The following is a 19,720-nucleotide window of genomic DNA, read 5'->3' as shown; positions in this document are numbered from 1 at the left end:
GAAATTTCTGGAATATGTTCTGCCTAATAAAATAAATTTGTTTTGTTGTTTTTATTATAAACATACTTTTAAAAGATAAATATATAACACAAAAGGTTACATAAAAAATCATAAGAGGTTCACATATACCCCTTTCCCCATAAATTTTTGCTGCTGAAAATTCAGGCACCAGTTTCTGCATTTAATATTGATTCTACAGAATACAATAAGAGCAATCACATGATGTGAAATAAAATATAGAAGAAAGTATTGTATTTGACATATAAAAATTAAGGAAGTAGAATTTTAAAAATGAGGCAAATAACAGATTATCTTTCTACACATTTTTTAAAGTATCTCAATTTAGGTCTCTCAATGTTTCACCTGTTAATCAAGGGTATTTTTCAAAATTTGAGACAAATTATCCTTTTATAATAATAAGGCTTCTCAAGTTTTTTAAGCCCTGCTTTATGTCCTTATTTCTAAGACTATAGATAAAGGGGTTCATCATGGGAGTGACCACCGTGTACATCACTGAGGCTATTGCATTTGCCCTTGAGTTTTGGGTAGCAGCAGAACTAAGATACACTGCAAGACCTGTACCATAAAACAAGGCCACTACTGAGAGGTGAGACCCACAAGTAGAAAAAGCTTTATGCTTTCCCCCAGCTGTTGAAATTCTCATAATGGAGGACACAATCTTAGAGTAAGAGAAAAGGATCCCAGTGACTGGAATAACAGCCAGAAGTCCAGTTGCAAAATACATCACTAGGTCATTAAGGAAAGTGTCAGAACAAGCAAGTTGGACCACCTGATTAATTTCACAAAAAAAGTGGGGTATTTCCAACACTTTACAAAAAGACAGTTGCAAAATCATTAAACCATGTAAAAGAGGGACTAAAACACTCAATAACCAGCATGCCAGCATCAAGAGACCACAGAGCCAGGGGTTCATGATGACTATATATTGCAGGGGATGGCAGATGGCTACGAAGCGGTCATAGGCCATCACAGTCAAGAGGGAATTATCTAATTGTCCAAAAAGCATGGAAAAATACATCTGGATGATGCAACTTTCATAAGTTATAATTTTGCTTTCTGTCTGAAAGTTCAGCAACATTTTTGGGACTGTGGTGGAAGTGAAACAGATATCTGTAAAAGACAAGTTAGAAAGGAAGAAGTACATGGGAGTGTGGAGGTGGGAGTCAGTGATGATGGCCAGGATGATGAGCAGGTTCCCAATAAAAGTGACCATATACATCATCAGGAACAGCCCAAAGAGGAGAGGCTGCACTTCAGCATCTTCTGAGAGACCCAGGAGAATAAATTCTGAAATACGTGTTTGGTTTTCTGGCTCCATGTAGCTGATGATAATACTGAAAAGAGAGCAGAGAAATGCAGAGTTAGCCACAAGAAGCAAGCAGCAAATTAACATAAATTCTTCTGTTTGCAAACTCATTAAGTTAATGATTTCTTTTTAGTTAGATACATAGATACATAGATGATAGAAAGATAGTTAGATGATAGATGATAGAGGTTTAGATGAATAAATGGATAGAAGGATGGAAGGATATGTGGATGGGTGGATGATGGGTAGACAAAAGTAGGTTTAGGTGGATGAATGGATAGGTAGAAGGGAGGGAGGGAGGGAGGGAGGAAGGAAGGAAGAAAGGAAGGAAGGAAGGAAGGAAGGAAGGAAGGAAGGAAGGAAGGAAGGAAGGAAGGAAGGAAGGAAGGAAGGAAGGAAGGAAGGAAGGAAGGAAGGACAAAAGAAAGAATGAATGAAAGAGAAAGAAAGAGATGATAGATAAATGATAACTAGATGACAGATAGATAGATAGATAGATAGATAGATAGATAGATAGATAGATAGATAGAGTCTTTATCTGAAAATAGGGAAAACAAATGTTCTTGACTCACTTTAATGCCATTTCTAAATTGCCATCCATGTCCACAATTATAACTATTGCCTCACAGCAATGTTTTCCACTATAAATTCTCTTTGAACTGATTGCAATCAACAAACATTTTGACTGGTCATTTTCTACCTTGTGATGAAAAATTTGGGGTGATGGACATTAGTGATGGTTGCAGAATATTCTGACTATAATTTATATTACCAAGTTGAACACTTGAAAATGGATGAAAAGGTAAATATTAAGTTATATAAGTTAGTACAGTGAAAGGATGAAAGTAATTAATTAATTAAAAGTATTCTGGTTTAACATACAATAGACTCAATATTATAAAGATGCAGTTTCTTTGATCTTACTTTCAACTCAATCCAGGTCTAAATTCCAGCAAATAATTTTTAGGACATTGAAAAAATAATTCTAAAATTTATGCAGAAAAATAAAAACCCTAGGAACCTAGTATTAATACCTAGTATTAATATAATATATATATATATTATATTAAATATAAATATATATAATATATTAAATATAATATATAATTAATATATAATATTAATACCTAGTATTAATATAATACTGAAGAAGAAGATGAAAGTTTTAGGAACTATTTCTTTTCTCTTTATTTTATTAATGTTACATTTTAAAAATCCTGATATTATCTAGCTAGCCAAAACAATACTGAAGAAAGACAAATATGTAGGACCACACTAACTGGTATCAAGTTTTACTAAAATAAAGTAAAGAAACATTGTTACCTTGTTAAAATAAATACATGAACCATAGTTAGAGAACTCAAAAATAGATCCACACTAATGCAATCACAAGATCTTTGACAAGGAGAAAGTCAATTCACTGGAAAAAGTGAGGACTTTTCAACAAATGTTCCATGGAACAATGGGATGCAAACGTGCAAACATAAAGGAAATTAGACAGAGATTGCATATATTTCATAATATTAACTCAACATGAGTGATACAGTTATATGTAATAACGTGAAGTATGAAACTTCTACAACAAAACATACAAGAAAATCAAGGGTCAGTTGTTTGTCAATGAGTGTTTAGATATAGCACCCAAAGCACTACTCATGACAGAAGAAAATGTACAGGTTATACATTATTAAAATGTAAAATATATTTTCTGTGAGTCATTGATAAGAGAATGAAAAGAGAATCAACAGACATGAGGAAAATATTTGCAAAACACATATAAATTATTTGTATTAAAAAATACATACAACTCAACACACATCATTAAGAATGCAGACAACCTATTTTATAAAGGGGGAAATTTCTAAGCAGAAACTAACCAAGGATATTTATAATTGCCAAATAAGCATATACAAAGATGCTTAAAATTATTTGTCATTAGTGAAATGCAAAACTAAAACTGCAATGATATATCATCACATGCTTATTAGAATAGCTAAATATCTAAACACCAAAAATACCAATTACTCATGAGGATATGAAGCAATACTAGTCACATTCCTTGCTAGTGAGAGTACAATATGGACGAAATGGTCAGACAGAAGGCAGCTTAGTAATTTCTTGTAAAACTAAATATAGTTTTACCATACAACCCAGCAATTGTCTTCTTAGGTATATATGCAAATGATTTGAAAGCACAAGTCTCAACACACACATACATATGAATATTTATAGAAGTTGTATTTATACTCTGCGAAATCTGACAGTACCAGATTTTGGTACTACCAAAATGTCCTTCAATAGGTAAAAGATAAACACTGTGCTATACCTCCACAGTGGAATATTAGTCAGTGATAAAAATGAAATTGTTCATCCAGCCACAAAAGAAAGCTTGACTCTCAAATATTTCTGTTCAAGAATCACTCTAAAAATTAATCATATATTTACTTTCAATTATATGACCTGGGTAAGGCAAAAAACAGAAAATAGATTAATCGCTGGTTGCCAGAGACTTAGGGAGAAAGGAGGAATGTTGAAATGGTGTAGAATACGAGAATTGTTAGATGCGTGAAACTATTCTGTATAATACTGTAATTGTATAACAATGAACCTCAAAATACTGTCCATCCAAGTCATCATCAAAGGTGAAAATTCATGTTGATAAGATGCAACCTGGATATGATGTGATCAAAATAGCACTTTAAATCTGGTGTCTTCCTTCCAACAGCAATTCTAGTCTAGACATGAGAAGAACATCGTACAAATTCCACATTAGGGACACTTTAAAAAAGACCTTTCCCAGACTCCTCAAAACTATCCAGTCATGAAAAACCAGGAGAGTGAGAAATGTTCCCAGCACATAGGAATGAAGAATTTATGACAAATAAAGATAAACTTTATTTTGAATGGGTGATGGCAATGATGGGGGAAAGAGAGTTAGAGATTCTTGGAGACTCTACTATACTTGATTTTTAAAAAATTTAACACTGTTCTAAAAGATGGTTTACTAATAAATACAATTATTGGTGAAATGCAAAATTCTAGGAATATCAAACCCCAAGTCAACCCAAACACAATTCCACACCTTGGACAAGAATATCACACTGCTGTTAGTCTCCAATTCTTTGTCAATTAAAACAGAATGGTGAAGACATTTCATAAAGTAATTAAATAAAATAATGAGTATAAAATGCCTGTCATTTTGCCTAGAATTAATAGTGACTATTTTAAAATTTTGGTTAAACCCACCCAGACTCATCCCCAACCTTCCTTCTCCATGTCTACTGTGTTATTTCCAGCCTCCATCATCTCTTTTGTATTTTGACAACACACAGAGATAGCTTTTGACAGGACTAGACTTTTCATGCACATCATCTCCTAAAATCCCTGCACTAACTCTCCAATAACTTCAGACATGAAGATCAATCTTTGGGACAAAATACAAGGCTCCCTGTTATTTGGCTGCTGCCATCCTTGTCCAGCTCAGGTTCCACTTTCTCTCCCCTGAACTTCATTGTTCATCAAATAACATGAAGTAATTTTAAAACCTCACCACACATTAAGGTTGCTTGATTCTCCCATTGTTGTCCCTGTCATCTCCTCGTGTTCTGCTTCTACCAAAGTGTCTTCCAGGACTTACTCCAATTCCTCCTTCAAGTCTCAGCACAAGTATCAGCGCCCTTATGAAGCTTTCACTAACCTCCGCAGGGTACGTCCAAAGTTTTGGATCCACATCACCAAGATTTCAGTACATCTCAGGATATTGCACGTACTCAATTCAATATCTCTTATACTTTGTACATGCAATTTTATCAATACAAAGAAAATGTAATGTCATTTCTTTGTTCCCAAAATACTTAGTGCCAGCCTTGAAGTATTTGATGACTAAATGTTTGCTGAATGTCAAAAAGAAGAATTGAATTAATGTGGTTATAGAGGTACTTCCTATAAATGTAGAAAATTAAGACAAAGAAACAAGGTAAATACTCTTGAGAGAAGGAAACCCTGTGAATGAGAGCCAATACTGGTTGAGACAGATTGGTAAAAGAAATTATTTTAGTGTATCCATTATACCCCTCCACAGTCAGCCCCTTTAAGCAGGGATGACTTTGTATGATTGATCTTTCTTTACATATATACCTTGCTGTTGACCTAAAATTATTACCAATAAAAGATGTCCATGGGGCCAAATGCATTCTAGCAGCACCTGTGAAGATTCTGTGACTCAACCTGAAGTTATCAGAGAAAGTGTCTTAGTTCACCAATGTAGAATTTTCCTTGAATGATGGATGAATTTGGAAACCCTGCGCCCAGGAATAGCAGAGAGATGAAACCACTCACGAGGTCTCTAGAAGACACAATTGTGTTTTCCCTTCACCAGAGATTAGTAAATGAGACTAAAAATTGTGTAGGAGAAACATTTGGGTTTTCCTTACCATTAGGGATTTGATTCTCATGAGCATAATTAATAAAGAATTCTTTTGTCACTCTACTCCTGGGTACTTAGTTCTATGGAGAAAAGAGAGAAAAATTACAATGCAAACTCATGCTGATTTAGACCTTTGGGGAAGAGCTTTGAAGTTGCATATTCATCTGTGATCCCAGTGGATACATTCTTCACATAAGGAAGTCACTCTTCTTTAGGCATGGGGCCTAGTATGCAAGGATTCCTAAAATGCTTTCCCTATCTCTGATTATAGATAGAAATTCTGGGTATTCTAAAATATCTCTGTACGCTCTGGAGTTGGCTCTCATAAATGGGTTGACCTCTCTAAACAAGATTTCCTCTGGTCTCATTGTTCCTCCTGTCTCCCCCACAGTTAGCACCACCTGTTTTGTTAATCAATCACTTGTTTTTCTCAGACATACAACTAATATTTATTCAGCAATACTAGATGGTAAGCATGAAACTATGTTCTGGGTTAAAGACAAAGTGTCTCATATTATGCCTTTTTTAAAACAGTTCACAGTATATACAGGCCAAGGGTAGTGAAATACATTGATGTAACACCAGAAGGTGGTACCTCAATCTGGGGAAATATAATTACATATGAATAAGATCAGCATTTCCATTGATTCTAAAAAGACAACTGGGGTAGTTATAGGGATTGTGTTGAAGTTATAGACCGCTTTGGGTAGCATGACTTGCATCCTAAAATTAGTTCATGTTCATAATATTCATAGATATACAGATTTTGGAGAATTTATCAACAAGAATTTTACCTTGAAGAAATATTAAAGAGAGTTCTATGGGGTGAAAAGGAACAGGAGAGAAAAGTTTTGAGGATAGTGCAGTAAGTAAGTTTATTTAGTAAGAATAAATAGAAAAAATAAGAGAAATAAAATATGACATATATAAAGCTAAAGAAAAATGGTTAATGTAAGTACTGCATTCGCAAAAATAAATTGAATGTTGCTGGATTAAGCCTTCCCAACAAACGATGCAGATTGGCAGAATGGATAAGGAAATATAGCCCATCTACATGCTGCCTACAAGAAATTCACCTTAGATCCAAGGAAAAATATTAACAGGTTGCTAGTGAAAGGTTTTAAAACAATTTTACATGCATACAATGACCAAAAAAATGACAGAAGTTACTGTACTAATCTTTGATGAAGTAGACTTTAAATGAAAAAGTGTTATAAGAGACAAAGACATACAGGGAGCAATAAATGTCTGTAAAATGAGTGGGGAAGTTCAATACCCATTGTCAGGATTAGTCAGATCATCTTGACAGAGGCTCAAAAAGAAACAAGAGATCTTGAATTATGTGTTAAATGAACTAGATCTAATGGATTTATATAGAACATTACATCTCAAAACAGCAGGACATAAAGTCTCCTTGAGTGCTCTTGGATCAATCTCCAGGATAGACCACATGTAAACTCATACACAAGACTCAACAAATTTAGATATATTGAAATTATATGAAGCCCTTTTTCTGATCTGAGTGAAATGAAGCTGGAAATCAATAAAGAATGGAGAACGGTACTAGGAAAAATATATGGAAGTTAAACATACCCATAAACAATTAGTTTGTGGTGGAGGAAATTGCCAGATAAATTGTAAGTACTTTGAAACAAATAAAAATAAGAAAAAATAATAATAAAATGCAGCTAAATTAGTGTCAAGAAGGAAACTAATAGCCTTAAATACCTATTTTAGAAAAGAAAAAAAGAAGTAAAATCAAAACCTTAATTACACACCAGGAGGAATTAGAAAAAGTACAACAAATGAATTGCAAAGCATGCAGATGGAGGGAAATAGCTGTGAATAGAGCAGAATTAAATGAAATTGAGAATAAGACAATTAGAAAGAACAAATAAAACCAAAGCTGGTTCTTTGAAAAAATTCATAATATTCAAAATCCCTTAGGTGGGCTAGCAAAGAATAAAAGAGAGAAGATACAAATAAATAAAATCAGAAATGAGAGGGTGTATATCTTCACTGTCCCCAAAGAAATAGAGTTCCACAAGAGCATACACTGAAAATATTTATCCCCCAAATAAGGACAATTTAGATGAAAGCTATAAACTTATAGAAAGACACATCAAACTACATTGAATGATTGAAGAATTCAAAGAACTGAACAGTACAATCACCAGTAATGAGACTGAAGTAGTCATAAAACTCTGTCAACCAAGAAAAGCCCAGGACCAGGTGGTTTCATGGGCAAATTCTATGAATTATTTGGGTCGGTGTATACTCAGGAGACCTGAATCCCTGGACTGTCCATGCAACAGTCAGGCCCTGAGCCTCAGCAAACTTGCAACTCCTAAAATCTGGTTTATGGACTTTCCCCAGGAGCTAACAGGGAGGTGAAGAAGGTCAACCACTATAGCAGGGAGCCAAGAGTGCCTACAACTGCAAGTAAGAAAATTGCATCCATCATCATGTGAAATCTAAGTCCCCTCTCCATATAGAGGTGAAGTGGACATAAATATCTCAGGGTCCACAGGATGGAGGAAGAAAATATGGATTAGTTTGAACTTACTGATATTCTACTATGGAACTATTGTGATTAGTAATGGAAGAAATTGTAGCATTGATGAGGAGAAAGGGGTCACAGTAGCTGCTGAGGTTAAGGAGAGGGAAGAAGAGATATGAGTTGGGTCATTTTCAGGACTTGGAGTTGTCATGAGTGGTACTGCAGGGACAGATGCTGGACATTGTATGTCCTGCCATGGCCCACTGGGTGGATTGGGGTAGAGTGTAAACTATAATGTAAACCATTATCCATGTGGTGCAGCAGTGCTCCAAAATGTATTCACCAAATGCAATGAATGTGCCATGAATATGAAAGAGGATGTTGATGTGGGAGGATTGGGGTGAGGGGGGTGGGGTGTATATGTGGAACTCATATTTTTCAAATGTAACATTTAACAAAATAAAGAGAGAGAGAAAAAGAACTACAACTAACACTGCCTAAAATCTTCAAAAAAATTGTAGAGGAGGAAACATTACCTGACACAGTCTATGATCACATGATCATCTCAAAAGACACAGAAAGAAAAGGCATTCAACAAAATACAGCCTCATTCTTGAAAAAAAATCTCAAGAGGTAGGACTAGATAGAACTTTCCTCAACATGATAACGGGCATATATGAAAAACATATAGCTCTCTTCACTCTAAATTTTAGACTATAAGCTAACTCTCAAGATCTGAAACAATACCAGAATGCACGCTGTCCCCATTCTTGGTTATCATTTTACTAAAACTACTCCCTTGAGCACATAGGCAATAAAAACAAATAAACGGTATCCAGTTTGGGAAGGACATGCTTTCACTAATTGCAGATGCCATGATTCTACATGAAAAAGTCAAAAGAAAAAAGAAAAAAAGCCCTGTAGCACAGCATTTAGAGCTGATAAAGCAGATCAGTAAAGTGGCAGGATATAAGAAAAACAGGCAAAAATCATCAGCTTTTCTGTATACCAGTAATGAGCAATCTGAAGATGAAATTAAGAAAAAAACTCTATTTACAATAGCAACTGAATGAATCAAATATCTAAGAATAAATTTAAGAAAGCATATAAAGGACATGTAGACAGAAAATTATACAACATTGCTAAAGGTAGTCAAATAAGACAAATTACTGGAAGCATATTAAATATTGATGGATTGGAAGACTAAATACAACTAAGTCCACACTATACTGTGCATTATTTAATAAGTATATTACCCCAGCACAAACACATCCACACAAAAATAATGTTTCTTTTTTTTAAATTAAAAATCAAGCACATGAATCTTTTTTTGTCTTTTTTTTTAACATTACATTAAAAAAATATGAGGTCTGCATATACCCCCCACACCCCTCATCCTACTTCTCCCCCCATAACAACAATCTCCTTCATCATCATGAGACATTCATTGCATTTGGTGAATATATCTCTGAGCACCGCTGCACCTCGTGGTCAATGGTCTACATCATAAGCCACACTCTCCCACAGTCTACCCAGTGGGCCATGGGAGGACATACAATATACAGTAACTGTCCCAGCAGCACCACCCAGAACAACTCCCAGTCCCAAAAATGCCCCCCACATCTCATCTCTTCCTCCCACTCCCTACCCCCAGCAGCCACCATGGCCAATTTCTCCACACTAATGCCACATTTTCTTCAATTACTAATCACAATAGTTAATGAATAGAATATCAGGAGGTCCACTCTACTCCATCTCTATTCCTCCATCCTGTGGACCTTGAAATGGTTGTGTCCACTCCACATCTCTATCAAGAGGGGGCTTAGATTCCACATGGATGCTGGATGCATTTCTGCTTTCAGTTGTAGGCACTCTTGGCTCCCTGGTGCGGTGGTTGACCTTCTTCACCTCCATGTTAGCTGAGTGGGGTACGTCCAACATACCAGAGTGTAGGAGCTGAAGTCTGTTGAGGCACAGGGTCTGGCTATCACATGGTCAGTCCAGAGATTCAGGTCCCCTGGGTATACATTAAACACCAACACCAACTACAGTTCTGGTAAAAGTAACCAGAGAGGCTTGTGGACAAAGATCACATCTGAGTCCAGCTCCATGACACACAAACTCCAAGGTAGGGCCAACTGACATGGCACTGAATTCCCTCTGCCATGACCATAGAACCTGTGGGACCCTGCAGCCCTCAGAAGAACCAATACCTGGGTTGTATATACTTTATCTGTCTCTGCAATTCTGCTGAGGTTTGCATAAGGGCAACCCCTCTGATAACCTCCTGGCTCTTTTTGGAGACGCAGTGCCATATAAACTCATTTGTCCTTTCCATTTCCTGCTTTTATTCAGGTCAAACTCGTTTTTAACTCCTGCCATTTTATGTAGACTGAGATATTCGACTGGTCCGAGTTGACCCTTTTATTCAAGGTCATTTTCTATTTATATCATCAGCTGGTACTTGGTAGTAATCTCTCAGCACCAGGGAGGCCCATCCCTGGGAGACATGTCACAAGCTGCTTGGAAGGCAATGCATTTACATGCTGAGTTTGGCTTCAAGACTGGCCACATTTGAGCAACACAAAGGCTCTCAGGAGGTAACTCTTAGGCACCCTGCGGCTCTAGGCCTTATTCTTATTTCAGGTGCACAGGCTCACAAGCATAGTCAGTAGTATCAAGAGCTCATTGTTGGACCTTCATTCTTTGTTGGTCTTTGCTGTTGCACTTGGGGGATTGTTGCTGTTCCTTTAGGGACTGTGATAGAGCTCCTCTAGCTAGGAACACAGCATTCCCTCAATTGTTGTTTTTAATTGTATCTACTATGAAAATATCCAAACAATTTCATGTACCCTGGATATAGGCCCTGTAGAACTCCCTGCAAATCATGTGTCCCCTGTCAATAATATGCCACACCAGTATTCCTCCCCTGCCATTGTTGAACCTCTCTGTGATCCAAAACTTCTTGAAAAGTGAAGCCCAATACACTGCCAGGTTCCATTAATAGTAAAATGGAATATAGTGATGAATTTAAAGGTTAGATATAGAATACATATTAATTTAGAAAAATTAACTTAAATATAAATTGGAGTAAAAAATTTTAAAATGCAAAGCTTTGTTTTTGATGTGTTGCCTTCCATCGTTGCACTAAGTGTTGCCCTGTATGCAAATTGGCAAGGCAACTACTTCCATCATTTCATATCATTGAGGTCATGTAATATTCGTCCTTCAGTGCCTGAGTTGCTTCACTCAAAATAAGGTTCTCAAGATTCATTGATGTTATCACCAGTGTTTGTAGTGTATTCATTCTTAAAGCTTAATAGTATTCCATTATATGTTAATAAAACATTTTATTTATCCTTTCATCAGTTGATGGGCATTTGGGTTGATTCCCACTTTTGGCAATAATGAACAATGATGCTATGAACATTGGTTTGCATATATCGGGTTGTGTCCTTGTTTTCAGTACTCTGGGGTATAGACCCAGCAGTGGAATTGCATTCCCACCAGCAGTGGATGAGTGTTCCCATTCCTCCACATCCTCTCCAGCATTTGTAGTCTTCTGTTTTTTTCATGCTGTCAATCTTTATGGTCGTGGCTCTTATAATTAGGTGTTTGATCCATCCTGAGTTGATTTTTGTATAAGGTGTGAGATGGTAATCCTCTTTCATTCTTTTACATATGGATATCCAGTTCTCCAGGCACCATTTGTTGAATAGGCCATTCTCTCCCAGTTGAGAGGTTTTTGGTGGCTTTAGCAAACATTATATGACTATATATATGAGGATCTATATCAGAACTCTCAATTCGGTTCTATAGAACTCGGTTACCTGCTGGGGTGAGGACGATGGAGATAAACACACTCCGGAGACTGGTTCAAGTCACGAATCCACTTTATCATGCAGCATCAGTGGCTTATATAGAATAAATAGCACCAATAGCTATTGGTGCTAGCGCAGTGTTGCTCTTTGTGTAATTTTTTAATTGGACTGTATGCCACCAGACGGAGGCAGGAGGGTGGCGCTTGATTGCTTCTGCTCTCTGCCAGTGCGCTATCTTTAGGGTGTGCCCTAACACGTGTACGCCTGAGAGCTTGCTCATCTGGTGGTGTGCAGCACAGCGAGACTGAAGGTCTCAGCAGCTCTACTCACATTTCCCCCTCTGTTATTTGTTAGAGCCAATTGTATTAGTTTTAGTTATTTTGTTCTTTGGGATAAAGCATGAAGTTTTTTGTTGATATATTGACAGATAATACATATAATGACCATAAAGATTCCTATTATAAGGCATATTAGAAGGTTGGGAAGTGATAGGAGGGACCAAAGGCATTCTAACATTGCAGCTAGTAAAGATGTGTATACTCCAGAGGCTTGGGTGTTGTTAATAGATAAAATTTGGGATGTTAATAATTGGGTGAGGTTGAGGAATTTTTGGTTCCAGGGGCCAAGTAGATGTGTTTTGAGTTGCTGCCAAGCAAGCAAAACATTAGTAACAGGAATTCGGGTAATGCATATGGATGGGAACCACTGGTTAAAATGGGTATGAGTAAATTGCTAAAGGATATATGTTTTTTACATGTTTTAAAGAGCTGTTCAGTGATTGTAGGTTCATTGAGATTTGGCAAGCCAAGGGTACAGTCAGTGGCAAATGCCGCTGGGAATTGTAGAGCGTTCGTGTCCACAGACATAAGAAGAGGTGGGAGTTGTACTGCAGTCCAAAGGTGCTGTTCATAAGCAGAGTTTGCTGTGAGGATCTAGCAGATGAGGAGGAAGAGGGTTCCTGGTGTTGCAGGGGCAGGTGCCATACGTTGGGCTTCTGTGCATAATGATTTGATGTCTCCCATGTGATGCAATGCGTGGGATGGGCAGGAGTACGGCACTGATGGCATTGTCTCACAGGGCTGCCTCTTTCATGCTTTTCTTCCAGGGACAGATTATTTATGTTGCCTGCAAGTTGAGTGATTGTTTGGGATGTCATCTTCGGCGGCAGAGGATTGGCCATCTTGTTTTTCAGTGGGCACAGCAGGCTGTATCAATTTGCTGGGGACCCAGATGGGCTGGTCTGCATTTTCTGGAAAGACATAAGCAAACCCTCGCCCCTGCATTAGTAGGGGATGGGGCCTATTCCACTGTTGTGTTAGGGGGTCTTTCCAGCACACTAAGGGCACCAGTGTGGGTATACAGCGGCCTCCCCAGTGCTTGTTGGTGGGAGAGAGACTTTCAGAATTGAAAGAAAAGTAATTTAGTGTAATCAGGGCTTTCGTTGTGATGTTTTTGGGTATATCTTTAGGGTTCTTTCTCTTTTGTTTTAATATTTGTTGTTTCAGGGTGGCATGGATGCATTTGACAATGGCTTGACTTTGTGGGTTGTGTGGGATGTTTGTAGAGTGTTTGACTCACTATTTAGAACAGAAGGATTGGAAGGATTGGGAGGTATAACAGGGCTTGTTGTTTTTAAGGCCTATGGCACTCCTACTTGTAAAATGGCTTGTAACAAGGCAGAAGTAGCATGATGGGTATGCTTACTAGAGAGAGTAGTGGCAAACATAAATTTAGAATATGTGTTAATAATTACATGGACATATATCAGTGTTCCAAAAAAGGGGATGTGGGTGATGTCTATATGCTATAAGCTGTCAGGATGTAACTCCCTTGGGTTGACTCTTTGGGGTTGTAGTGGTTCTAGTGGTAATAGGGGACCACATTGTGTGCAGGTGTGAGTTAGACATTGTTGATGCGAGAGTGAGGGGAAAAGCTGCTTGAGTGCGTGTGCAGCAGACATGTGGAATTTGGCATATAGGGTACGTGCTTGGTTGATTGTAGATGTAGTGAGGATTAATTGGATGGATTTGTTTGCATGTTGGTTTCTTCATGCTAGAGGGCCAGACAAACCACTATATGCTTTAATGTACTGTAGGTACTATGGTTGTATTCTATTTTTTAAGTATAGTTTTGGTTTGGATTAACAGGTTATCTAGTTGGGTTTTTTTTTGTTTTGTTTTGTTTTTTTTTGAGCGGAAGACTGGGTGTGGAAGGCTATGTAGGGTTTGTACTGCATAAACACTGTTGGAGAAGATATTTATAGGGATATTTTGACAATGATATAGCGCCAGGAAGAGTGCATATAGTTTTCTAAATTGTATTAAGCTATTATGGGGCATTTTATAATTCAATTTATTTGTTTTTGTTGTTTTATGAGTACTATACTGAATGATTTATTGGTGTTTGTAAAGACAGAGGTTTTATTTGGGAGTGACTTGGACGACAGGTAAGTGTTTTTATGGAAACTGCACAGCAATTGCTCGAGGGTGGAGAGAAGTTTGTGAACGGGCAGATGATTATTTGTTTAGGAAATTTAGCTATAAGCATTTGTGTTTTGAGGTTGGATTGGAGGAGGTGGGTAATATGCTCTCTAGAAAAGAGCAGCATTAGTTTGTTAGGCTTCTGGCCATAAATGACTTTTGCTGAGTGATGTAGCTTTCTTTCTCATAGGCAAATGGCCGTTACTTGGGGTGTGATTTTGTTTAGACTGTTAAAGGAAAGGTGAACCCAATATAGGGGCTCATTTTGACACAGAACTCTAGTGGGTGTTTTGGGGGTTGCTAATACTATGGCAATGAGAAGCTTATGAGGATTAAGTTTGGCTAGTTTTGTGTTTTGCATTTGGGAATTGATATATATTATGATGTTTTCAGCTTCAGAAGTGAGGACACGATGACTCATGGGATTGGGGTCTCCCTTTAAAAGGGAAAAGAGGGGGGCTAATTTATGTGATGATAGGGATGGATGTGGTTTGATTTAGTTGATGTCCCTGCAGATTTTTTGTAGTTTATTTAATGTGGAGTTTTGTGGTATTGTTAGAGATGGTGACAAGGGTTTGATGTCTGTATCGATACAATATTTTAGAAAGCAGAAGGGCAATTTAGTCTGCACTTTTTTGGGGGTGATTTACAGTCTTAACTGTTTTAGATTATGGAGTAATACTTTAAAACAGTTTGGTAGATGATTTTGATTAGGGTGAGTTATGAGAATGTTATTCATGTAGTGGACGATTTGGCAGTAAGTTTGCAATGGTAATGTGGCATTGCTTATGAAATTTTGATGTATAGTGGGACTGTTTTTCATGCTTTGGGGGAGGATTTTTCATTGGTATTGTTCAGCTGGCAGAACATGGTTAATTGCCAGAGCTGTGAAGGTGAAATATGGGCAGTCATGTTTATGCAATGGAATGGAAAAGAAACAATCTTTTTTATGTTCATTATAAAAATATAATTATTTTCGTGTATAGCTGAGGGATTGTTGTAGAATTTGAGAGAGGCTCAATTATTTGTGTATAGAGAGGCCAGGACTCAGGAATGATTTTGAGAAGGAAAAATGGTTTATTGACGGCTGGCCGGAATCGGGAGCTTTCTGTTTGAATCCCGAGCCCTGAACAAGATTTTCAAATGTCTTTTATACCGCGAGGAAAGGCCAAATGGTCACTTTGTTTCAGGTCTCAATAGGCTTCAATTAGCATATATATCTTCCACATCTTAGGTAAGCTTTTAGCATGGACTCCAGATATTCTAGATAAACCTTTAGCATATTTGGTTTGCATTTCCCCTGAATACTTAAAGTTTATAGACCTTGCATTGTTAAACTGTTTCCTGCTCCCCACGGGCAGGACTGCAGCCTTTCATCATCCCACACCCAAAAGTCACAGATAGTTTAGATTATCTCTGAAGAGACAAAGAGCCTGCCACCCATAGCCCACATCATTTCCCCCCTTTGCCAAAGTTTAACTTGCTAAGCTTTGGCATAATTATTGTTGGACCTATGAGGTGGATTGCTCTTTGTTGTTTTGATTGATTATTTATCAATCTTTAGTGTAGCATCCAGGACTATTTTTAAGAGTTTAGAAAATTTCATTCTGGACAGCAGAATCCTGGGGCGGGAGCCTCCTGCAGTCATCCTGCGGCCACCAGCATTCACATGGATTTCCAGTCAGGTACCAGATCCATCTATTAATTTTATTTTACCCTTGAAGAGTTTACACCTTTAATTTAAAAGGGGTGCTGAAGGGAGATGGATCTCTTTTCTGTAACTGCTTCCTGCTGGCCATGTGCTGTAGTCATTGCCTAATAAGATGTAAAACTCTTAATTTATTCTAACTGGAGGAAGATGGATCTGGCATTCTGTATGAAGTTGGATGAAGTTTTCATATGGTTAATAAGATGTTCACCCTGAAAGAAACAAACTTAATTAAAAATTTGGAATACCCGTTTTTAAAAGAGGACACATTGGATTACAGAGGTAGACAAGGTTAGGTGCCTATAAAGATGGCACTCTTTAAAAGCTGGTGGGCTGGTTGTGGACACAACCAATCCAATGTCCACATAGAAGAGGTGGCATTGGATTGGGAAAAGTGGACATGGTGGACGATGGGTATGGGGAAAGGCAGGAAGAGATGAGAGGTGGAGGCGTCTTTGGGACATGGAGCTGCCCTGGATGGTGCTTCAGAGGTAATCACCAGACATTGTAAATCCTCACAGGGCCCACTGGATGGAATGGAGGAGAGTATGGGCCATGATGTGGACCATTGTCTATGAGGTGCAGAGATGCCCACAGATGTACTTACCAAATCCAATGGATGTGTCATGATGATGGGAACGAATGTTGTTGGGGGGGGGAGAGGGGGGGTGGGGGGGTGGGGTTGAATGGGACCTCACATATATATTTTTAATGTAATATTATTACAAAGTCAATAAAAAAATTAAAAAAAAATAAAAAAAAGGCATACATGGCAGGAATAGCAGAAAGGCTAATGAGAAATTCAAATTTATCTAAAACCAAACTTAGGAAGTCTTCACAGATAAATAGGTCGTTAAAAATATAAATCCTAAATATATCACATACCTTGGGCTATTTTTCTCCCTTCTTGGTCAGGGACTATTCCAGGAAGATTTAATTAGATAACTTTTAATTTGAGGAGTTCCAACAATGTCTACCCTAAGAGGCAAAGTGAATTGCTCTTAGAAAAATACTGGTTTGATGAGGATAGATTTATCTATTTTAGACAAATTTGGTTAAGTTTCTGACTAAACTTTATTTCATCACAATCTTTATTCAGAGGTCAACAGTCTCTTTTGAGAAAGGGCAAACTAAATTTTAAATTAGCATTAGAATTCTACCCATAATTACCCAATCAATATTGAAGTAGATACCATCAATTTCAATTACAAAATCTGAAGGGAAAAAAGCTTAATAATATATAGAAATATTGACAAATTTAAGCTAGATATAGCTCTGGGACATTTTATTGTATTTTTACATTAACAGTTAAAACTGGTATTTGTTTGCTAAAAGTTGTTCATATTAAAATTAAAACATTAATTGTCTCTTAAGGTATTTTGAAAAATGAAAAAAAAAAAAGCTGGTGGGAACAGCATATATATTCTTTTTTTAAGTTATCCATCTTTAGAGAGAAATTGCAACAGACACTTAGCTTTGTCTGAAGACACATTCCAAGCTGTTCAATGATTGACACTCATTCACTCTGTCAGATGCTCCTGGTGAACTGGCACTCCTTGGGCAACTGGCTTCACTTAAGATTAGAACACTAAGTTGGAAATTCTCTTAGTTTTCACCTGTGGGAGTGATCAGAACTACAGAATAAAGATTTTTACACCTTGGTTTTCATTGTACAATTTCTAGCAATTTTGACTTGTTCAATAGGTGACTCACCATCAGCAAGCAAGCCTCACTTTTGCTACACAGCAGAGTATAGCAGAATAAAGAAGTTGACTGAGACTGGCTGAGACTGCCACCTTATTCTATAGACATGTTTATTAACTGTTTAGAAAATGATTTTACCAGAAATTTAACATGCCTAATATACTTCTGCACTTGATCCAAAATAGAAAAGATAACGTTATAATTATTAGGCATATATTTAGTACAGGATAAAAGTACAGCACTTAATATTAACTAATGTATTACTTAATGCATAAGGATTCAGAGTTGCAATTATTAGTTTTGAGTTTCAGGTTTGTAATACTTTACATGTTATCTCTCCATGAGAGCAGGCCATAATGCCAATTGTGTTTAGGTTTCACTTACAGTATCCTGGTATCATGGCTCCACTTAGCATGTTCTTCAACGCAGTGAGCAAGTCGCAGCATCCTTGATCTTAGAGAGATTTTCCAGTATTCTACTAGCCTGGTGCATAGTGCTCTCTGGCACTATGGAACAGTGCCAATCTGGAGGTGATATCCATTGTACACTTGGCTGTACCGAGTCATCATTGGCTGCTGCAGGAGCTTGAAACTGCACCATAGTTTCCATCAACTTCAGGAGCAGAACCAGAGGCTGATATAGCAAATATTTTTAATTGAGGGGTCAGTGACCAGCCTAGCCAATAACTCACATGGAGAGGCCACCTGTAATGTATACAAGGCCTGCTTCAAATGCACAAGAGTTTGACAATGTTAACGTTTATTCCTTGTTTTTATGTATATATATTTTAAACAATTTAATGCAACACATCATATATTAAATGACTGTTTACTTACACAATTTTATTATGAAGATAACAGTAGGTACTTTACTTTAGTAATAGAAGAAAAATATTATTTTTCATTGTTAAAATGAAAACAGAAGACTTCCAATATAATCAAGATAACTTTTTATTACCATTTACTTAAATATGTACTTTGCGGTGGACTTCAGACAGGTTTTATTATCATTACATTATTTCTGCTACCAATACCCATCTAAGTTTTAGTTAACAATGACTTCTGTAGAACTAGAACTATTTAAACATTTTCAGTTTGGCAGATGTTTTACAAACTCCTTATAAGTGACTATAACCACATTGACTAGACACCTCATGTTTAAATAATCTTATTAAATTACAATTACCAAAGAAATTTACTCTATTTATTTAAGAGAGCATATCTACAATCTTTTTCCTTTAGCCTAATTTCACCAATGTGAACTTACAATTTTCATTACTCTAAAGATTTCATACATAATGTTAATTTAGTTTATAAATTAACTATGGGAGATTACACTCAAGTTAAATAAAATTGAAACCATAATAGTTTATGCAAGGAATGTTCTCTTTTTCCCTTACAGGAAGCTAAAAACTTCTTTTCTTTAAGTTATGCAAATTATTAATTTAAAAGCATACTGACTACCAGGTTTTAAAACACATGCATACTGACTACCAGGTTTTAAAACACATTACACAATTACTTAATTTTTTAAAATCATAACCCAGGAAAGATCTCTCCATAGTTTTTATGGACTTTCCTTTACTTACTGAAATTTGTTAACAGAGCCATTAATTACCTTTATTTTGTTGGAAAGAAATCTTCTGTAAGAAAATAAGGCTCACCAGATTGTGGAGAAGAAAATAATTTATTCTCAATCTTGCAAGAAGGGATGCAGAGCCAGATAAGGCTGGTGCCCCGAACAAAGAAAAATGA

General features: G+C 36.8%; 1 protein-coding gene across 1 annotated transcript; it reads right to left on the bottom strand.

The window, feature by feature from the left end:
- Window positions 1-400: 400 nt before the first annotated feature.
- LOC105744547 (olfactory receptor 7A17-like) lies at window positions 401-1,339 on the bottom strand. Its single transcript, XM_023584245.2, has one exon. The coding sequence runs from the start codon at window positions 1,337-1,339 to the stop codon at window positions 401-403; it is 939 nt and encodes a 312-aa protein (XP_023440013.2).
- Between the last annotated feature and the right edge of the window lie 18,381 nt (window positions 1,340-19,720).

The sequence above is a fragment of the Dasypus novemcinctus genome, chromosome 30, assembly GCF_030445035.2.
Source record: "Dasypus novemcinctus isolate mDasNov1 chromosome 30, mDasNov1.1.hap2, whole genome shotgun sequence".
Classification (NCBI taxonomy): domain Eukaryota; kingdom Metazoa; phylum Chordata; class Mammalia; order Cingulata; family Dasypodidae; genus Dasypus; species Dasypus novemcinctus.
The sequence above is the reverse complement of the archived record's forward strand: the minus strand, read 5'-3'. Positions and strand labels throughout refer to the sequence as shown.